A 17,047-nucleotide genomic window follows, 5' to 3' on the forward strand; every position below is an offset into this window, starting at 1 on the left:
TCTGAAGCTGAAAGACACTTTAAATATCTATTTGCCCAAGATAAAGTTCATAAACATGCAGGGCTGTCTTATACACTTAGCTCACGAAGCTTTTGTTTTTGTTTTGCTTTTCAGTATACCCTCATTAATTAGAGAGCATTAAATATATTTGTTGGTGGTATGTAAGACAAAATTCTTAAGAAATAGACCACTTTAGCCATATAATAAATTGCAGTATTTCAAGCATAGAATCAAATTGATACCCAGGAGTTGGTGCCAACCGAGTGTCTATACTAAAATTCTTAACAAAATGAACAACCACAACAACAACAACAAAAAGAGATGGATCATGAGCAAGAGTATTTGATCATATGTATATGTGTACAAGCTATTCCAAGCTAGAAGTTGCCCAAGAAATTAAGGTCAATGGAATAGTTTTGGTCATAGGTCACTGCAATCCAAATACTCTTCGTAGGGTTGATCCAGCTGTTGAGATATTGTTAAGCTTTGCTGTCATCTTCTTTTGATTGGATGATGTCATTAGAAACTTTAATTTCTATTGTTTCTGGATTTAGACCTTCTTTCCCATTTTCTTCTTTTAAAGGCAATTTTCTGGAAGAAAATAAAAAATAAGCTCCATTTGCTAAGGCATTTCAAGAGATAGTGCTTAACATTTAATCTAATATTTTGTAAAAGAAATATGTTACAATTATTGGATAGAAAAATCAAATTTTTAAGTATTATCAAGTTGATACTAAAAACACTTAAAACATAAAGCAATTAGTATTGTCTACCTTAAAAATGTAATGTAATGCAGAAAGATGTATTAATGTGTTTACGAATTTAGTTAACTAAATTGTTCATTTGAGGGAAGCTTAAATTTGATAACTGATATTAAAAATACAATGACTTTATAATGCAGAAATTAAAAAGCATTTTATATGTCAACTACGTAATATATTAGGCATCATATTTTTAAATAAAACAATAAATAGCTGTTGACATAGTCTGTTGCATAAAATTCAAACACTGGATGAATCAGTAATATTCTTTGGAACTTAATGTAGATTACTATATTTTAAGACTCTTTTCTTTGTTTCTTTGGTCTCTTTTAATTATTTTGTCTTGACTTTTTCATCAATTCTGAGTACATATTTTGAGAGTTGTTTGTAATTATAACCTATAAAGCAATAGTAACCATTATTTATTAATAAGATAGCTTCTCAAATTTTACCATAGTGTCACTGAATCAAATGTACCAGTTTTCTACCCTTTTGTTTATCATTTACATCTTTTTATCATTATATCTGTGTTTCTGACTTTTGCTCTTGAATTTTTTCCCTTTGACTTTTTTCCACCTAAAGATAATTATCTTTATTATTTATTTATTTTTTTTTTTTTGGTGGTACTGGGGGTGGAACCCAGAGGCTTTCTACCTCCGGGCTATACTCCCAGGCCTTTTTTTTTATATTTTATTTGGAAACAGGGTCTCACTAAGTTGCTGAAAGCCTCACTAAGTGGCTGAGGCTGGCTTCGAACCCGTGCGATCCTCCTGTCTCAGCCTCCCAAGTGCAGGGATTACAAGCATGCGCCACCACGCCCGTCTCAAGATAATTATCTTTACAAAAAGGGTTCCAACTAACTTATTTCTTTAATTTCACCCTTTTATGGAAGAATAAAATTTGCCATGCTAGCTACTATTTGAAATTTTCATATTTGCCAGGCATGGTGGTTCACCCTTATAATCACAGCACTTAGGAGGCTGAGACAGGAGGACTGAGGATCTCAGACAGCCTCAGCTACTTAGTGAGTCCCTTTGCAACTCAGTGAGACCTTGTTTTAAAATAAAAGAATAAAAAATAGGGCTGTGGGTATAGCTCAAATGTAGAATGCCCCTGCGTTCCATCTCCAGCACCACAAAAAAGAATTTTATTTATAATTTTAAATGAAGAAAATGAATAGTTTCAATGTGCAATCAAACCTATCATGCGAAAACCAATCAAACAAAAATAAATCATAGGCAAAATCTAAGATCCATTATTAGGAATAAAGTAACATCTACTTTGTACTTATTAACTTGGACTCTGTGAGTGTGTGTGTGTGTGTGTGTGTGTGTGTGTGTGTGTATGTGTGTGTGATATTGAGGATTAAACCCCCAAATTTTCTACCTCTAAGATACAGCCATATGTTTTTTGTTTTGTTTTGTTTTTTTCTTAAAACAGGGTCTCTCCAAGCTGCTGGGGTCTCTCTAAGCTCTAAGTTGCTGAGGCTGGCCTTAAACCTGCTATGCTCCTACCTCAGCCTTCTAAGTATGGGACTACAGGCCTACACCATCACGTCTAGCCAGGCATTATGATATATGCCTGATATAAATGATATTTATGCCTGATATTTGTGAATGATATTTATGAATGATATAATTTATTCACAATCCATTTTTCCCCATTTCAAGGTGATAAAATATGAATAATAAATTAAGTCAATAAATCATTTATAGCACCATATTATAGAAAAATTAGATCTCTGATAGGTTAAAAATGCTTAATATATTTCTTATAAAACTGTATTTACTTGTAGGATTTTTTTCTGGTAAAACACTTTTTAATAGAGCCTTTTTATAGATTAGTTTTAGACCTTATTTGGCAGAATTGATTATAGTATAAGAGTAAATACATTTTAGTGTATCATTTAAGTTGTGTGTTGATAGTATTTTTATACTTTTACATGTGCATTGTAATTATGCTGCATAGTGAGATTCAAAGTTCTATAAAAGATAATAAGACATGTCTTGTTGGTTTCCCATCAGACTCCACCCTTGTACACCCCCATTCCATACTCCCCTCCCACTCGTCTACTGGCTCTGGCTACTCTCATTTACTTAAAGTCTCTTCAGTTATTTTTTTCTCTAGCTTCCACATATGGAAGAAAATATTTGACCCTTGAATTTTTGAGACTAGATGATCTCAGTGTAATTTTCTCCAGTTCCATTCATTCTCCTGAAAATGACATGATATATTCTTTTTTTATAACTGAGTAAAATTCCATTCTAAAAGATAAATATATATATATATATATATATATATATATATATATATATATATATATATATATATATATATTCTTTCTCCATTCATCTGTTGATGGACACCAAGTTTACTTCCATAATTTGGCTATTATAAATTGTGTTGCTGCCGGGTGTGGTGGCTCATGCTTGTAATCCCAGCATTCAGGAGGTGGAGACCAGAGGATAGTGGATCACGGGGAGCCTCAGCTACTTAGCAAGACTCTTTGCAATTCAGTTAGATCCTGTTTCAAAAAATAAAAACGACTACAAAAATAGGGCTGGGGTGTAGCTCGGAGGTAGAATGCCCCTGAGATCCATCCCCAGTACCGCCAAAAAAAAAAAAACATAAATAAATAAATAAATAAATTATGTTGCTATAAACATGATATGTATATATCACTATGGAATTCTGACTTTATTATTTTGGAAAGATATTGGTATAGCTTTGGAAAAATTGGTATAGCTGCTGGGTCATATGGTAGTCTCATTTCTAATCTCTTAGAGAACCACCATATTGCTCTACATAATGGCTATACTAGTTTGCAGTCCCACCAACACTGTAAAAGAGTTTTTATTTCTCCACATTCTCATTAGCATTTACTATTGTTTGTATTCTTGATGATTGGCATTATAACTGGAGCTAAATGGAATCTCAGTGTCGTTTTAATTTGTATTTTCCTGACTGCTAATGATGTTGAACATTTTCTTATATACTTATTGACCAAAAGTTTTTCTTCTTTTGAAAAGTGCCTATTCAGTATAATTAACCATTTTTTTGAATGGGTTATTTTTTTCAGGGTTTTTATGAATCTATTAAATATTTTAGTTATTAATTATCTATCAGAAGAATAACTAGTACCATTTTCTCCCCTTCTGTAGTTTCTCTTTTTAGACTCTTGATAGTTAGAGGCTTTTATTATTTTTTTTTGCATTACTGGGGATTGAACCTGAGCATTCTCCCTCTAAGATACAACCACAGTTCTATTTTTTATTCTTTGGCTTCAAACTGGCTGCAATTCTCCTGTCTCAGCCTCCCAAGTACTGGAATTACAAGTCTGCACCACCATGCCCAGTTACCTATAGGTTACAATGACCATATTTTTTCAATTAATGCTTGAATGGTATAATCCTATATAAATTTTTGCTCCTTGTATTTATGTTAAATAATTTAAAATATTAATATTATTTTCATTATTTTGTATTGAATTTTTCTTTTATATTAATAAAGAATTGGAATATTCATTAAATTATAATCTGGTTGCATGCAGGGACATTTCCAAACACACCAATATAAAGTATTAAGGGTTAGCTAATGGGCATTATTTTTCATGTGAAATATTTTTATTTCTGAAATGGAGATTATAGAATGTTACAGCTCCTTCTAAAACAGTTAATTTCAGTTGAGAAAGTAAAAAGCTGTAATTAAATCACTAAAAATGGCCTGAGGATATTTATGCAGGCATACTTAGCTACAGGAAAGTAATTTGTGTTTGTTTACATATTAATTATTTTATCTCACTGAAAGAGATAGAAGGAAATTTTGAAAGAAAAATCTGTCTTTAGTTTTTAAAACACTTATCCTATCATTGGAAATAAGCATCCTGACTCAGTTTACTCTGAAAGGGAATGCTTCCTGGTAGAGAAAAAGAAATACTTGTTTTGCAAAAGAATAACAATTAAAAGTTGCTTTGGTGAGCAGTAGAATGGCTTATTCATGGTTTTGCTAGTGTCTTGTATATTCCATAGGATCCTACTCTTACTTAATAATGCCTCAGATTTGAATCTTTCTACTGTTCATGTGCAGAAATCTAGGCACATGGAGGTTTAGTTGGCATATCTACTACAGTTTCAATGGACAGTGAGGGGTGCTAGCATAACATTGTCATGAATGGAAATCTAACTTCACTTACAGATACATTAAAAATTGAAAAGTTAACAGTTTTTCTGCTTTTTCTTTACAATTATTTTCTAAAATTTTAATTGAAGATAACATCGTAAATGAGAATTCTTGTGCCTTTTACTATGTTATCTTTAATTAAGAGCCTCCTAAGGTGCCAGTCCTATGCCATCTCCTTTAGTATCAGAATCAGGGCATCAGAATCTCTTTATTATTTTAGTATTCAAGGATTGAAATTTATTTTCTATTTGTAGGTGGGAAGATGGAATCTAGACTAAACACACATGTATATGTATCAAAGTTACTCTGTTAATTCTTTCCTCTGTATTCATGATGAACTTATTTCATATTTTAACATGTATTTGAAGTCATAATAAACATTATTCTGAGTGAAAAGTTTTAAATAGTTTTGTATATATCTTACTGTCACATTTGAAATAAAAAAGATGACTAATTTCCTGACCCATGTTGACCTGACTTATAGCTATCCAAATGTAAATAAGCATTTCAAGCCCCATACTCAGGTTCTGTTAGTGGTGTGGTCTCATTTGGCTCATTCACTGGGCTCCCATCTTCGTGATTGGTAATTCTTTCGTCCTCCGTTCTCATCTCCACTATTGGTTCTTTTGATCCATCTTTCCTAGAAAAGCAAAGAAAAATGTTTTTTATGATGTAAAAATAGATGCATTATAGATCATATTTTAAATATTTCTACACAATCCTACTTTGTTTTGAACAAATTAAACAAAGTTGGTTGGATTCCGTTACCAGTAACATTTTTTTAAATTTATTTTGTCATATTTTACCCTCGGAGGAAATTTGAGAGAAATTCTATTCTGTCTAGGTCTCTTTAAATCATAAAATTATGTTCTTTCACAAAAGTACTTTATTACTTTTTTTAGTGATTAGAAACATATATGGATCAGGAGCCTCAAGTAAGCAAGAGCTACATAATAATATTTCTGTAATTTGCAGAAAAATAAATGGAACTAGAAAATACAGTCTCATCATCTTAAAAAATATTTCCTAAAGTTTTTCATCAGGCATACAATGTGATTATGTTATTCTTGAATAAAATCTTTTACATATATAATTTTTACATATATAATAATGTTTGGTGGTTGTCTTATTATCATATCTTTGTAATTGATGCTTAAACTGATTATTGATTATTGATGAACTTGAAATGATATCAACTATATTTTTTATTATTTACTCTTTGTTACCCTTTTTTACTATTTTATTCTTTATGATTTTTTTGCCTTTTCTGTTTTTTGTTTTTGTTTTTGTTTTTGTTTTGTGGCACTAGGGATGGAATCCAGGGGTCATCTATCTCCAGACTATACTCCCAGACCTATTTTATAATTTATTTGGAAACAGGGTCTCATTAAGTTCCTGAGAGCCTCACTAAGTAGCTGAAGCTGGCTTTGAACCTGTGCAACTCTCTTGTCTCAGCCTCCCAATACTGGGATTACAAGCATGCACCACCACACCCAGCTTTTTTATGGTTTTAATTGATTATTTTGTACAATTCTGCTTTCTCTCTCTTCTTGGTTTATCAGCTGTACTTTTGCTTTTAATTCCTTTTTATAATGTTTTTCGATGCTATAAATTTAATAACTAAAACTTTCCATTCTTAAATAACACTATAATACTTCATGGGGCATGGGAATACCTTATTTTTTGGTGTATTGTAATTAGCATCCTACTGGGATTATAGAGTGTCATAAATGCATGCACACAGTTTTGTGAAGATGCTTTTAATGACAAGTTATGCCTAATTTCTTCTTTCCATATTCCATATAATTGTCATAATTTATTTTATTTATATAAATTATGTGCATATATTCTGCATAATATATTGTTCCAAAATTACTTTTATATTTTATGTTTTATTTGGTGCATTATAGTCTCACATAATAATGTACATCATATTGACAATAGCATATATTCACACAGTACTTGGTGCCCTCCTTCTCTCCCACCTCCCCCTTCCCCTCCTCCCAATACCAAGTGTCTAGGTTAATGATATTATATGAACATGTATACGCATAGTTGCAGGTAGTATTTCAATTAATGAACCTCAGCCTTCTTCTCCTACTCTTTCTCCCTGACTCCATTGAGGATCTTTTCCATTATCTGGAGTCCCTCTGGTATCTCAAATACACCCTAGCTTAAACATAGTAAAGAAACAAAGTCCTTTATTTTTCTGTGCATGGGTAATCTTGCTTAACATAATGTTCTTCAGGTCTTTCCATCTTCTTACAAATGACATAATTTAGTTCTTTTTTATTGGTGAGTAGAATTCCATTGTGTGTATTTCCAACAATTTGTAATCCATTCATTTGCTGTGGAGACCTAGGTTGATTACCTACTTTAGCTATTGTGAATTGTGCTGCTATGAACATGGTTATGCACATGTTACTGAAGTTCTCAGATTTCAATCCTTTTGGAAAAATACCCAGTAGTGGTATAGCCAGATCGTATGGTAGATCTATTCCCAGTTTTCTAAGAAATCTCCACACTGATCTCCATATCAGGTCAACTAGTTTGCACTCCCACCAACAGTGGAGAAGAGTTTCTATTTTACCACAGCCTCCCAACATTTATTGTTATTGAATTTCTTTATGTTTGCAATCCAATCAGGGTTAGATGGAATCTCAGTATAGTTTTGATTTGATTCTCCCTGTTTGCTAATGATGTTGTGATGTTGAACATTTTTTATGTATCTATTGGCCATTTGTATTTCTTTCTTTGTGAAGTGTCTATTTAACTCAGTTGCCCATTTCTTGATTGGGCTATTTTTTTTTTTTTTTTACTAGTGTAAAGTCTTTTAAACTCTTTGTAAATTCTGGATATTAACCCTCTTTCAGAGAGATAGTTGGTCCAAATCTTCTCTCATTCTGAAGGCTTTATCTTTAGATTCTTGATGATATACTTTGATGAGCAAAACCTTTTTAGTTTGATGCCATCTCACTTGTTAATCCTTGTCTTAATTTTCTGAGCTTTGGAGGTCTTGTTGAGAAAGTTACTACCTGTGATTCTATGTTGGAGTGTTGAACCTATGGCCTCCTCTAATAGCTTCACAGTCTCTGGTCTGATTTCCAGGTCTTTGATCTATCTTGAGTTGATTCCTGTGCATCGTGAGAGGTAAGTATTTAATTCCATCTTTATACAAATGGATAACCAGTTCTCCTAACGCTGTTTGTTGAAAAGTTTGTCTTATCTCCAGCAAATAAATTTGGTCCCTTTGTCAAAGATCAGCTGACTATAAGGTTTGTGTTTGTTTCTTATCTTCTATTGAATTCATTTGTGTGCCTGTTTTTGTGCCAATACCATGCTGTTTTAATTAGTGTAGCTCTGTAGTTTAATTTGAAATCAATAATTGTGATGCCTCCTGTATAGTTCTTGTTGCTAAGAATTGCTTTGGCTATTCTGGGTCTTTTTTTCTCCATATAACTTTCATGATGAATTTTTCTAGGTCTATAAAGAATGTGGTTGGTATTTTGATAGGAATTGCATTGAATCTGTAGAACACTTTGGCAAAATGATCATTTTGATGATATTTATTCTGCCTATCCATGTGCAAGGGAGATCTTTCCATGTTCTAAAGTCTTCTTGAAATTCTCTTTAATGTTTTATAATTTTCAAAGTGGAGTTCTTCTACCTCTTTGATTAGGATTACTCTTACATATTTTGTTGGTTTTGATGTTATTTAAGTGGAATTATTTTCTGTATTTTATTCTTAGTAGATTCATTGTTGATATATAAAAAAGCTACTGATTTCTTTAGGTTGATTTTGTATCCAGTTACTTTAAATGGTTAATAAGCTTTAGTATTCTTTTGGTTGAGTCTTTTGGATATTCTAGGTAAGAATCATGTTGTCTGCATACAAAAATAATTTTAATTATTCTTTTCCTACTTGAATTTGATTCCTATCCTTTCCTTGTCTTGAAGATTATATTGAAAAGGAGCGGCAATAGTGGACATTCTTGTCTTGTTCCTGATTTTAGAAAAAATTTTCCAATTTTTCCCATTCAATATAATGTAGGCTTGGGTTTATTATATATTGCCTATTGATGTTGGAATTTATTTCTTCTATTCCAATTTTCTGCAGTGTTTTTAACATGAATCTTTGTTGGATTTTGTCAAATACTTTTTCAGCATCAATTGATGTCATCATGTTATTTTTGTTCTCAGTTTTGTTTATGTGGTGTATAAGAAGTGCTGATTTGTGTATGTTGAACCAGCCTTGCTTAATTATTTTATTCCACTATTACCTTTTATTAAAATTGTGAAAAATAAATATGCATATATAGATAAAGTTCAATTTTACATACATTTATTTTTTATCTAATGATTTGCCTATGTCTATGTAGGTTTTAAATTCTAAAATATATTATTTACTCATTTTTTTTTTTTTTTGCAGGTCTGGGGATAGAACTCAGAGGCATTTGACCTCCGAGCTATACCCCCTGCCCTACTTTTTATTCTTTATTTTGAAACAGGGTCTCACTAAATTGCAGAGGGCCTCACTAGGTAGCTGAGGCTGTCCGTGAACAACGATCCTCCAGTCTCACCTCCCGAATACTGGGATTACAAGCGTGTACCACCACGCCCAGTGGTTATTTACTCTCTTTCTAAAGAACTTTTTTTAAAGAAATATTTTTCAGAGCAGGTCTACTGGCAAAAATGTCTTTTTGTTTGTATGAGTAATCTCTCTCTCTCTCTCTCTCTCTCTCTCTCTCTCTCTCTCTCTCTCTCTCTCTCTCCTCCTTCTCTCCCCTCTCTCTCTCCTCTCTCTCTCCTTTACTGGGGATGGTAATGGTATTCAGGGGCATTCTACCCCCAAGATATACCCACAGATTTATTTTTTATTTAGGAACAGTCTCACTAAGTTGCAGAGGGGCAAAGTAGCTGAGGCTGTCAGCAAACCTGTAACCCTCTTGTCTCAGCTCCCCAAGTACTGGGATTACAAGTGTGTGCCACCACACCTGGCTTTGATTTCTCTTATTTATTTATTTGTTTGTTTGCTTCTTCATTTGTTTGTTTGTTTGTTTGTTTTTGCAGTACTGGGAATGTAACCTAGTTGCATTCTACCCCTGAGCTACACCCCCAGCCCTATATTTTTATTTTTTATTTTGAAACAGTGTCTTACTGATTTGCAAAGTGCCTTGCTAAGTAGCTGAGGCTGTCCACAAACTGCAATCCTCCTGTCTCAGCCTCTCAAATGTTGTGATTATGAGCGTGTGCCACCACACCTTTTTAATAAAAGGATAATTTCTCAGGGTACAGAATTCTAGATGAATGAGTGTTTGAGACTTTGAGATACCCTCCAGCTGAGATATTTCTTTTGCTTTTGCTGTGTCCAGTCTATTAGTAAGTTTATCAAAGGGACTCTTAGTTTTTTAAATATACTTTTGTTGGTAAATGTGTCTTACATAATTATGTAATCTATCGTAATCGTGGCCTACTTGCGCACTGCACTTAATTTCTGTTATTGTATTGGTAATTTTTGATTTTTTTCTTAGATCTATTTCTCTTTTATTATATTGTCAATCTGTTGTTAAATATCATCTAGTTTATTCATTAGTGTTTTAACATCTTAATAATAATTGTTTCAAATTATTAATTTATTAAGAAATAAGCAAAAATAAACATTTCCTCCTTTAAATTGTTCTTGTCAGGGATTTATGTCATAGTGAATAAAACCTGACACATTAGAGAAGGGTGGATTGTGTATTTCCTTCTCCTCAGTTCAGTCAAGGTCTGATAAACCCCAAAGGATTTGGGCTCTGGTTAAATAGTTTCTTCTGAAAGAAGGCATTGTTAATAGTAAAATTGCTAATACGTTTCATAATATTTGCATTGCTGCTCTCATTCATTCATAGAAGTATAAGAGGATATTTCTTCATTATTCACTTAGAGAACCTGTTCAAGCTAGAGAAAGCTATCTGAGAGAGCTAAATGACTGATGTGTGCATGCATGTCTCTACCATCTTGTACCACATTAAGATGCATGACTACAATGCACCAATAAAAAAAATTTAAAAAACTAACAAACCATGGAGATCTCCTTTAACTGGATCTTCTCCTGGGATTTTTATCTTTCAGATTTTTCCACAGTTAGACTCAGTAATTTATCAGTTGTATTTATATCTTCCTATTCTAAAATAACTGCCACAGAGGCTTCTGCTTGCAGGTGTCTGCTCTGGTGAGTTTAACTCTCTGAATCTATCTCTCCTACTAAGTATGGGAGAAGTTGTTTGTAAGGCAAATATTCATTGCTATAGTTAGATATATAATGTCCCTAAATTGTTTGTTTATTAATATTCAGAGCTAATATATCTAAGTCATGAGAGTTTTAATCTCAGCCGTGGGTAAATTCATTGTAATCTGCTTGCTGGTCTTGGTGGGTAGGTTTAATTGAAGAAGTTGAGATGTGTTGCTGTGACCTCAGTTATTACCTGTGGTTTCTACTCCTCTAGTGTTCCCTTGTTTCTGGCCTCCATGACATGAGAGCACAGTCTTGTCCTCTTCCTCTCCCGACCTCCTACTGTCAATTCCCTAAGATCCCCAGTCCCCAGCTTCACATGGGCTGAACCACAATATCTCCAAGAAAAATCGTGAACAAATATATCCCTTCCTCTAAGCTGTGTGGTCAGTGTTTTAGATTATAACAGTGAGAATACTAAGACACTGATATAAGAACAGCTTTTGATGTTCAGTGTTTTGCCTTTTGATTTGTTAATAAGCAGTAGCAACTTATGCTTCCTACTGGACACATAAGTCTCATTTGCTTTTTGGAGTTACCAGTACATATGTTTTTGATATTTCATACATATTTTGTCAGTTTTTGAATTAAGTCATACATACTCTTATAACACAACCTTGTATACAATGTTTCCTTAAACACACACACACACACACACACACGTATATATATACTCTCACACACACACACACGTATATATATACTCACACACACACACACACACACACACACACACACACACACACACATATATATATATATATATATATATATATATATATATATATATACTCACAAACACATAAGGTAGTTGGATTGTACTGTTTTATAATTTAGTTGTTTCATCAGTTTAAAAAATGTGTGGCATTTGTAAAACATATTTGTGTGTGTGTGTCTCTGTGTGGGAAGGATTGAACTCAAGGACATTCTAGAACTGAGCTATACCCTAAGCCATAATTGTTTTTTATTTTTTATTTTTTTGAAACAGGGTCATTGCAGAGGTTTTCCCTAAATTTCCAAGGAGGTATGGAATCTGCCAGCCTCCTCTCAGCCCCTCAAGAACCGGTATTACAATCATATGCCACCATAACTGGTTTGTAGAAAATGGCTTATATATTCATTCAGTATATGTTTAACTTCAATGAATTTCTAGCCAGAATAAGAGGTTTATAGTTACAGAAATTGATTATCTTTTTTTCTCAGAGTAATATTCTCAGGACTTAAAAAGTTGTGTAGATCTTCAAAGACTTTTTGATGTAAATAAATGCTTGGGTAAGTACAAGTAAATGGATACTTTAATAAAACTGAATTGCTAACTATTTTTAGAAGCTCTGAAATGCAATTTAAAATGTCAGTTAATTGATGAGACTTCCTCATGAATAAAATATCTTAGAACTTTACACCAATGTTATCCTTTATGACAACAATCATTAATATTTTTTCTGCTACATGATATTCTAAAATCATGGATGATCTAAACATGTAGTTAATCTGCTTGGTATTAAATTAACATAGTTTTACACCTTTTGATGAAATGAATGGGATGATCTCTGAATCCTGGGGGTTATGTTTGAAAGTTAATATAAACCTGATTAATTAAGTCACTTATGGTCTGTTTCTCATGGATATATCTTTTATACTTAAACAATGCATTTTTTAAAAAGAATTGAAAACTGTTTTTCCTAGAGAGGATAGTATGATCTAAAATTGTATGATCAATAATAAGCACTGAACTAACTACTTGTTTTCATTTTCCCAATTCTTTAAGGATAATTAAACTCAGAAAGATTTATAAACAGAAGTGTCCATAGACAAATTAGCACATAGTCGAGTCAAATAAAATAGCCATGTTTGCATTCACCTGGTTGTATTGTATATGGTTACTTACTTACTCAAGATAAACCTGTGACAATATTGAATTCCTATTTACCCTTGCATTAAAGTAAAATAAATCAACAAGTAGTTTGCACCATTCCAATTGTATCTAAAATCGATTCTCACTAATCTCTCTTTAAAAAGTCTTTAATGACTCAGTATTTATATCTTTCTGAATCATAATGTGAGCTCTGTGTGAACAAGATTCTTGTTTATTTTGTCCACCAACTTATTTCCATATTCTATAACAATGGTTGTTACCTAATACTAATTACAAGAAAGAAAATATATAAAATTTAACCATAAGCTCCTTGCACACAGTAACTACACAAGTAAAGATTCACCACTGTGACTTGAATCCACATCAGTTGCTGTGTTTGGGTTATGGAGGACACATCTACATGGAATTGTGTCCCAGAATGAAAAGCCTCATTGTGAAAGAATGTATTTTTTAAAATTTTACTGCATAATAAGCTTAATTATTTTCAAAAGCATGTATATCATTATTGATTTGTAGCTTGAAATATTTGATGCTGCAAAGATACTGATTTTATATCAATTAATCTATGGATTTTATAGAGTGCCAGTCAAAATCGTAGCAGATGTGTTTGTGGGGTGTGTGTGTGTGTGTGTGTGTGTGTGTGTGTGTGTGTATGAATTGTAAATGTGTTTACATGGAAATGCTGAAGTGAAAAAATAGAACAATCTTGAAGACCGAAAGACCAGAAGGGCTTAAAATATCTTTTAGCAAGAACTGTTATAAAACTTTAGTGATTAATATAATTTCTTATTGATAAAATAAAAAAGTAAGCAAAACAACTTATTTGGCTGAGATATGACAAAAACGATACTGTTCTTAGTAGTATGTCATTTTTAATTGATGGTGCTATTGTCGAAATATTATTTTTTAAAAAGCTAACTGAAAAGTGTCTGGAGTTTGACCTCCAGTAGATGGTATATCTAAATATAAAACATAAATGTGTTAATATTTTAGTGAAAAATATAGAAGGATGCCTTAGTAAGTATAGTCAAACATTTAAAATAAATAAATTTTTAAAAAGCCAGGCATGGTGACGCACGCTTGTAATCCTCGCGCATGGGAGGTGGAGACAGGAGGATCGCGCAGGTTCAAAGCCAGCCGCGCTGGCAAGAGACCCTGTTTCGAAAATATAAAATAGGTTTGGGAGTGTAGCCCGGAGGAAGAAGGGCTTCCAGGAACCCGAGTACCACCAGAAAAATAAAAAAATAAAAACAAATAAATAAAAAGAATATTATAATATTGTATTATGTGAAGATTCCTAAGAAAGGTGGGAATAGATCCACCATATGATCCAGCTCTACCACTCCTGGGTATCTTTCCAAAGGGGCTGAGTTCAGACAACTACAGCAACATATGCATACCTATGTTCATAGCAGTACAATTTGTAATAGCCAAAATATGGAACCAACCCAGATCTCCATAAACAGATGAATGGATAGCAAAACTGTGGGAAATACACACAATGGAATTCTATTCAGCCATAAAGAAGAACAAAATTATATCATTTGCAAGAAGATGGAAAGTCCTGGAGAACATTATGTTAAGTGAGATCAGACAAGCACAGAAAGAGAAGGTACATACGTTTCCTCTAATATGCCGAAACTAGGGAAAACAGAGGATACCAGTGGGACTCCAGATAATGGAGGGGAAATACCAGCAAAGTTTGAATGGAAAGATAGCAGAGGAGGAAGGCTGAACTTGATTAATGAGGGTCTACATCTGAATATGTGTAAAATTATGAATATGGCATGGTTAACCTGGACAACCATTGGTGGGAGGGGTGAAGGGAAAATGGTGTCGGGGGGAGAGGGCACCAAGTATAGTTTAAATGTATACCATTTATGTTCAATAAAAATTTGCTTAAAAATAAAACAAATAAAAATAAAAAATAATATTATAATATTGTATTACATTGGAATTAAAAAGTCTTTTTTCACCAGAGACAATATTTTGAGAGTTAAAAATTGTCACATTATTGGAAAAAATGCTATATATATTTATACTAAATATATAGAAATTTTAATTAAATATATTTATATTTTATAAGACATGTAGTACATATAAATGTATTTTGTGACAAAATGAAATGATTTACTCAGGAAAAGAACAATGAAGCTATGAAAGAGAGTGTCTCCTGATATAGCTAAATATATACATAAGGAAAAAATGGAATTTACTCCACATTAAATTCTTCATATACAAAACTTCATCAATAAATCCTATTATGAGTAAAAGGTGACAAAAATTACTACAAATGAAAGTGGTTCGTGTATAAGAATTTCTATTTCATACCAAAATCTGTAGTGATAAAAACAGAATAGTAGTTTCCCAGAACTTGAGACGGTTATTATGAGTTGACTGGATACGGGCATGAAAATCTATTTTTCTCGGTAAATAATTTAATGATGATGGAGTGCTCAAATGTGTTTAATCACAACACTTCAACTTGTTATGTTTTTACTTTGAGTCCCAATCTGAAATAATATGAATTTTACCCAAATATTGAACCACAAATTAAACAAAACATGAAAAAGAATTCCCCTGACTTAGGTACCCTTTCTCATTTCTGTTTGCTAATGGCTATTTCTTTCTTTCTTTTTTTTTTTTTTTTTTTTGGTGGTACTGAGGGTGGAACCCAGGGGCTTTATCTACCTACCTCCAGGCTGTACTCCCAGATCTATTTTATATTTTATTTGGAAACAGGGTCTCACTAAGTTGCTGAGAACCTCACTAAGTACCTGAGGCTGGCTTCGAACCAGTGTGATCCCACTGTCTCAGCCTCCCAAGTGCAGGGATTACAAGCGTGCGCCACCACGCCCGGTAGCTTCAGGCTATTTCTATTGATGAATGATGTTATGATCCTAAATTTTGACAGCATTATGGTTTACTCATTTGATCAAACTCACCAAAGAGAACACATTTTTGCATGTACTTTATGTAATTTTAATTAAAAAAACATAAAAATTAAAAATCTATATAATGGTATGCAACTCAGATTTTGTGGAGGTTAAATGCAGTGACTTTTAAAAATATACCATCATTGGTACATTGTAATTATACATCATAATGATATTCAAAGTGACACAAATATACATGCACACCGGCTTCATGTGTCCTCCTCCCCAAATCCTATCTGAATCCCATTCCCTACCATACCCTTTTAATGTTAGGGATATTATTAGCAATGACATTTTTTGAAATTTTAAAAAATATGGGTTGTGTTGCACATAAATGTGTAATGAAGAATAACATTAAAATGTTAGTTGTAGGAACCAAGTAACTGGCATTGAGTGTTTGCTGTAAAATTATTTTAACTCTTTTGTATGTCCGACTATTTTCAGTTATAAAAATGCTTGGAGTTAGTGGGGCGTGGTGGTGCAGGCTTGTAATTCCAGCATTTGGGAGGTTGAGACAGGAGGATCCGGGTTCGCAAACAGTCTCAGCTACTTAGTGAGGCTCTCTGCAACCCAGTGAGACCCTGTTTCAAAACGAAGACTAAAAAATAAGGCTGGAAGTGTAGCTTGGAGGTAGAATGCCCCTGGGTTCCATCCCCAGTATCGCCAAAAAAAAAAAAAAAAATGCTTGGAATAGAAATAATTTTCAATTTAAAGAAGCTAATAGCTAACAAGTATGTCCTGAACTCTTCATAATGTTCATGTTTCATTGTTAAGTTTAAGACATAAAAAGTCTCTATAAATATATGTGTACATATAAATATATATTATATATTCAAAAATACATACATAAACACATAAATGTATTTATATGTTGAAATTAGATAAAAATCCATCTAAAGACAAAAATAATGAAATATAACTAATAAAAGATTTTAGTTACCCTTTTACACATCAAGGACATTTTCTACAAACTACAGCTTCATATTCTGCTTATTTAAATGAGACTCCACAGATAATTCCA

The 17,047-nt window shown here is 32.7% G+C and overlaps 1 protein-coding gene across 2 annotated transcripts in view; it reads right to left on the reverse strand.

The window, feature by feature from the left end:
* Positions 1-479: 479 nt before the first annotated feature.
* Positions 480-17,047, reverse strand: part of NCAM2 (neural cell adhesion molecule 2) — a gene marked incomplete at both ends in the record, with an annotated part of 560,084 nt that continues 543,516 nt past the window's right edge. For both annotated transcript variants that reach the window (XM_080696027.1, XM_080696025.1), the window contains 2 exons: positions 480-591; positions 5,461-5,580. In XM_080696027.1, the coding sequence (XP_080552153.1) occupies positions 480-591; positions 5,461-5,580 (232 nt within the window). The remainder of the gene's footprint in view (positions 592-5,460; positions 5,581-17,047) is intronic.

This window comes from Muscardinus avellanarius, assembly GCF_963383645.1.
Source record: "Muscardinus avellanarius genome assembly, chromosome: 5".
Classification (NCBI taxonomy): Eukaryota; Metazoa; Chordata; class Mammalia; order Rodentia; family Gliridae; genus Muscardinus; species Muscardinus avellanarius.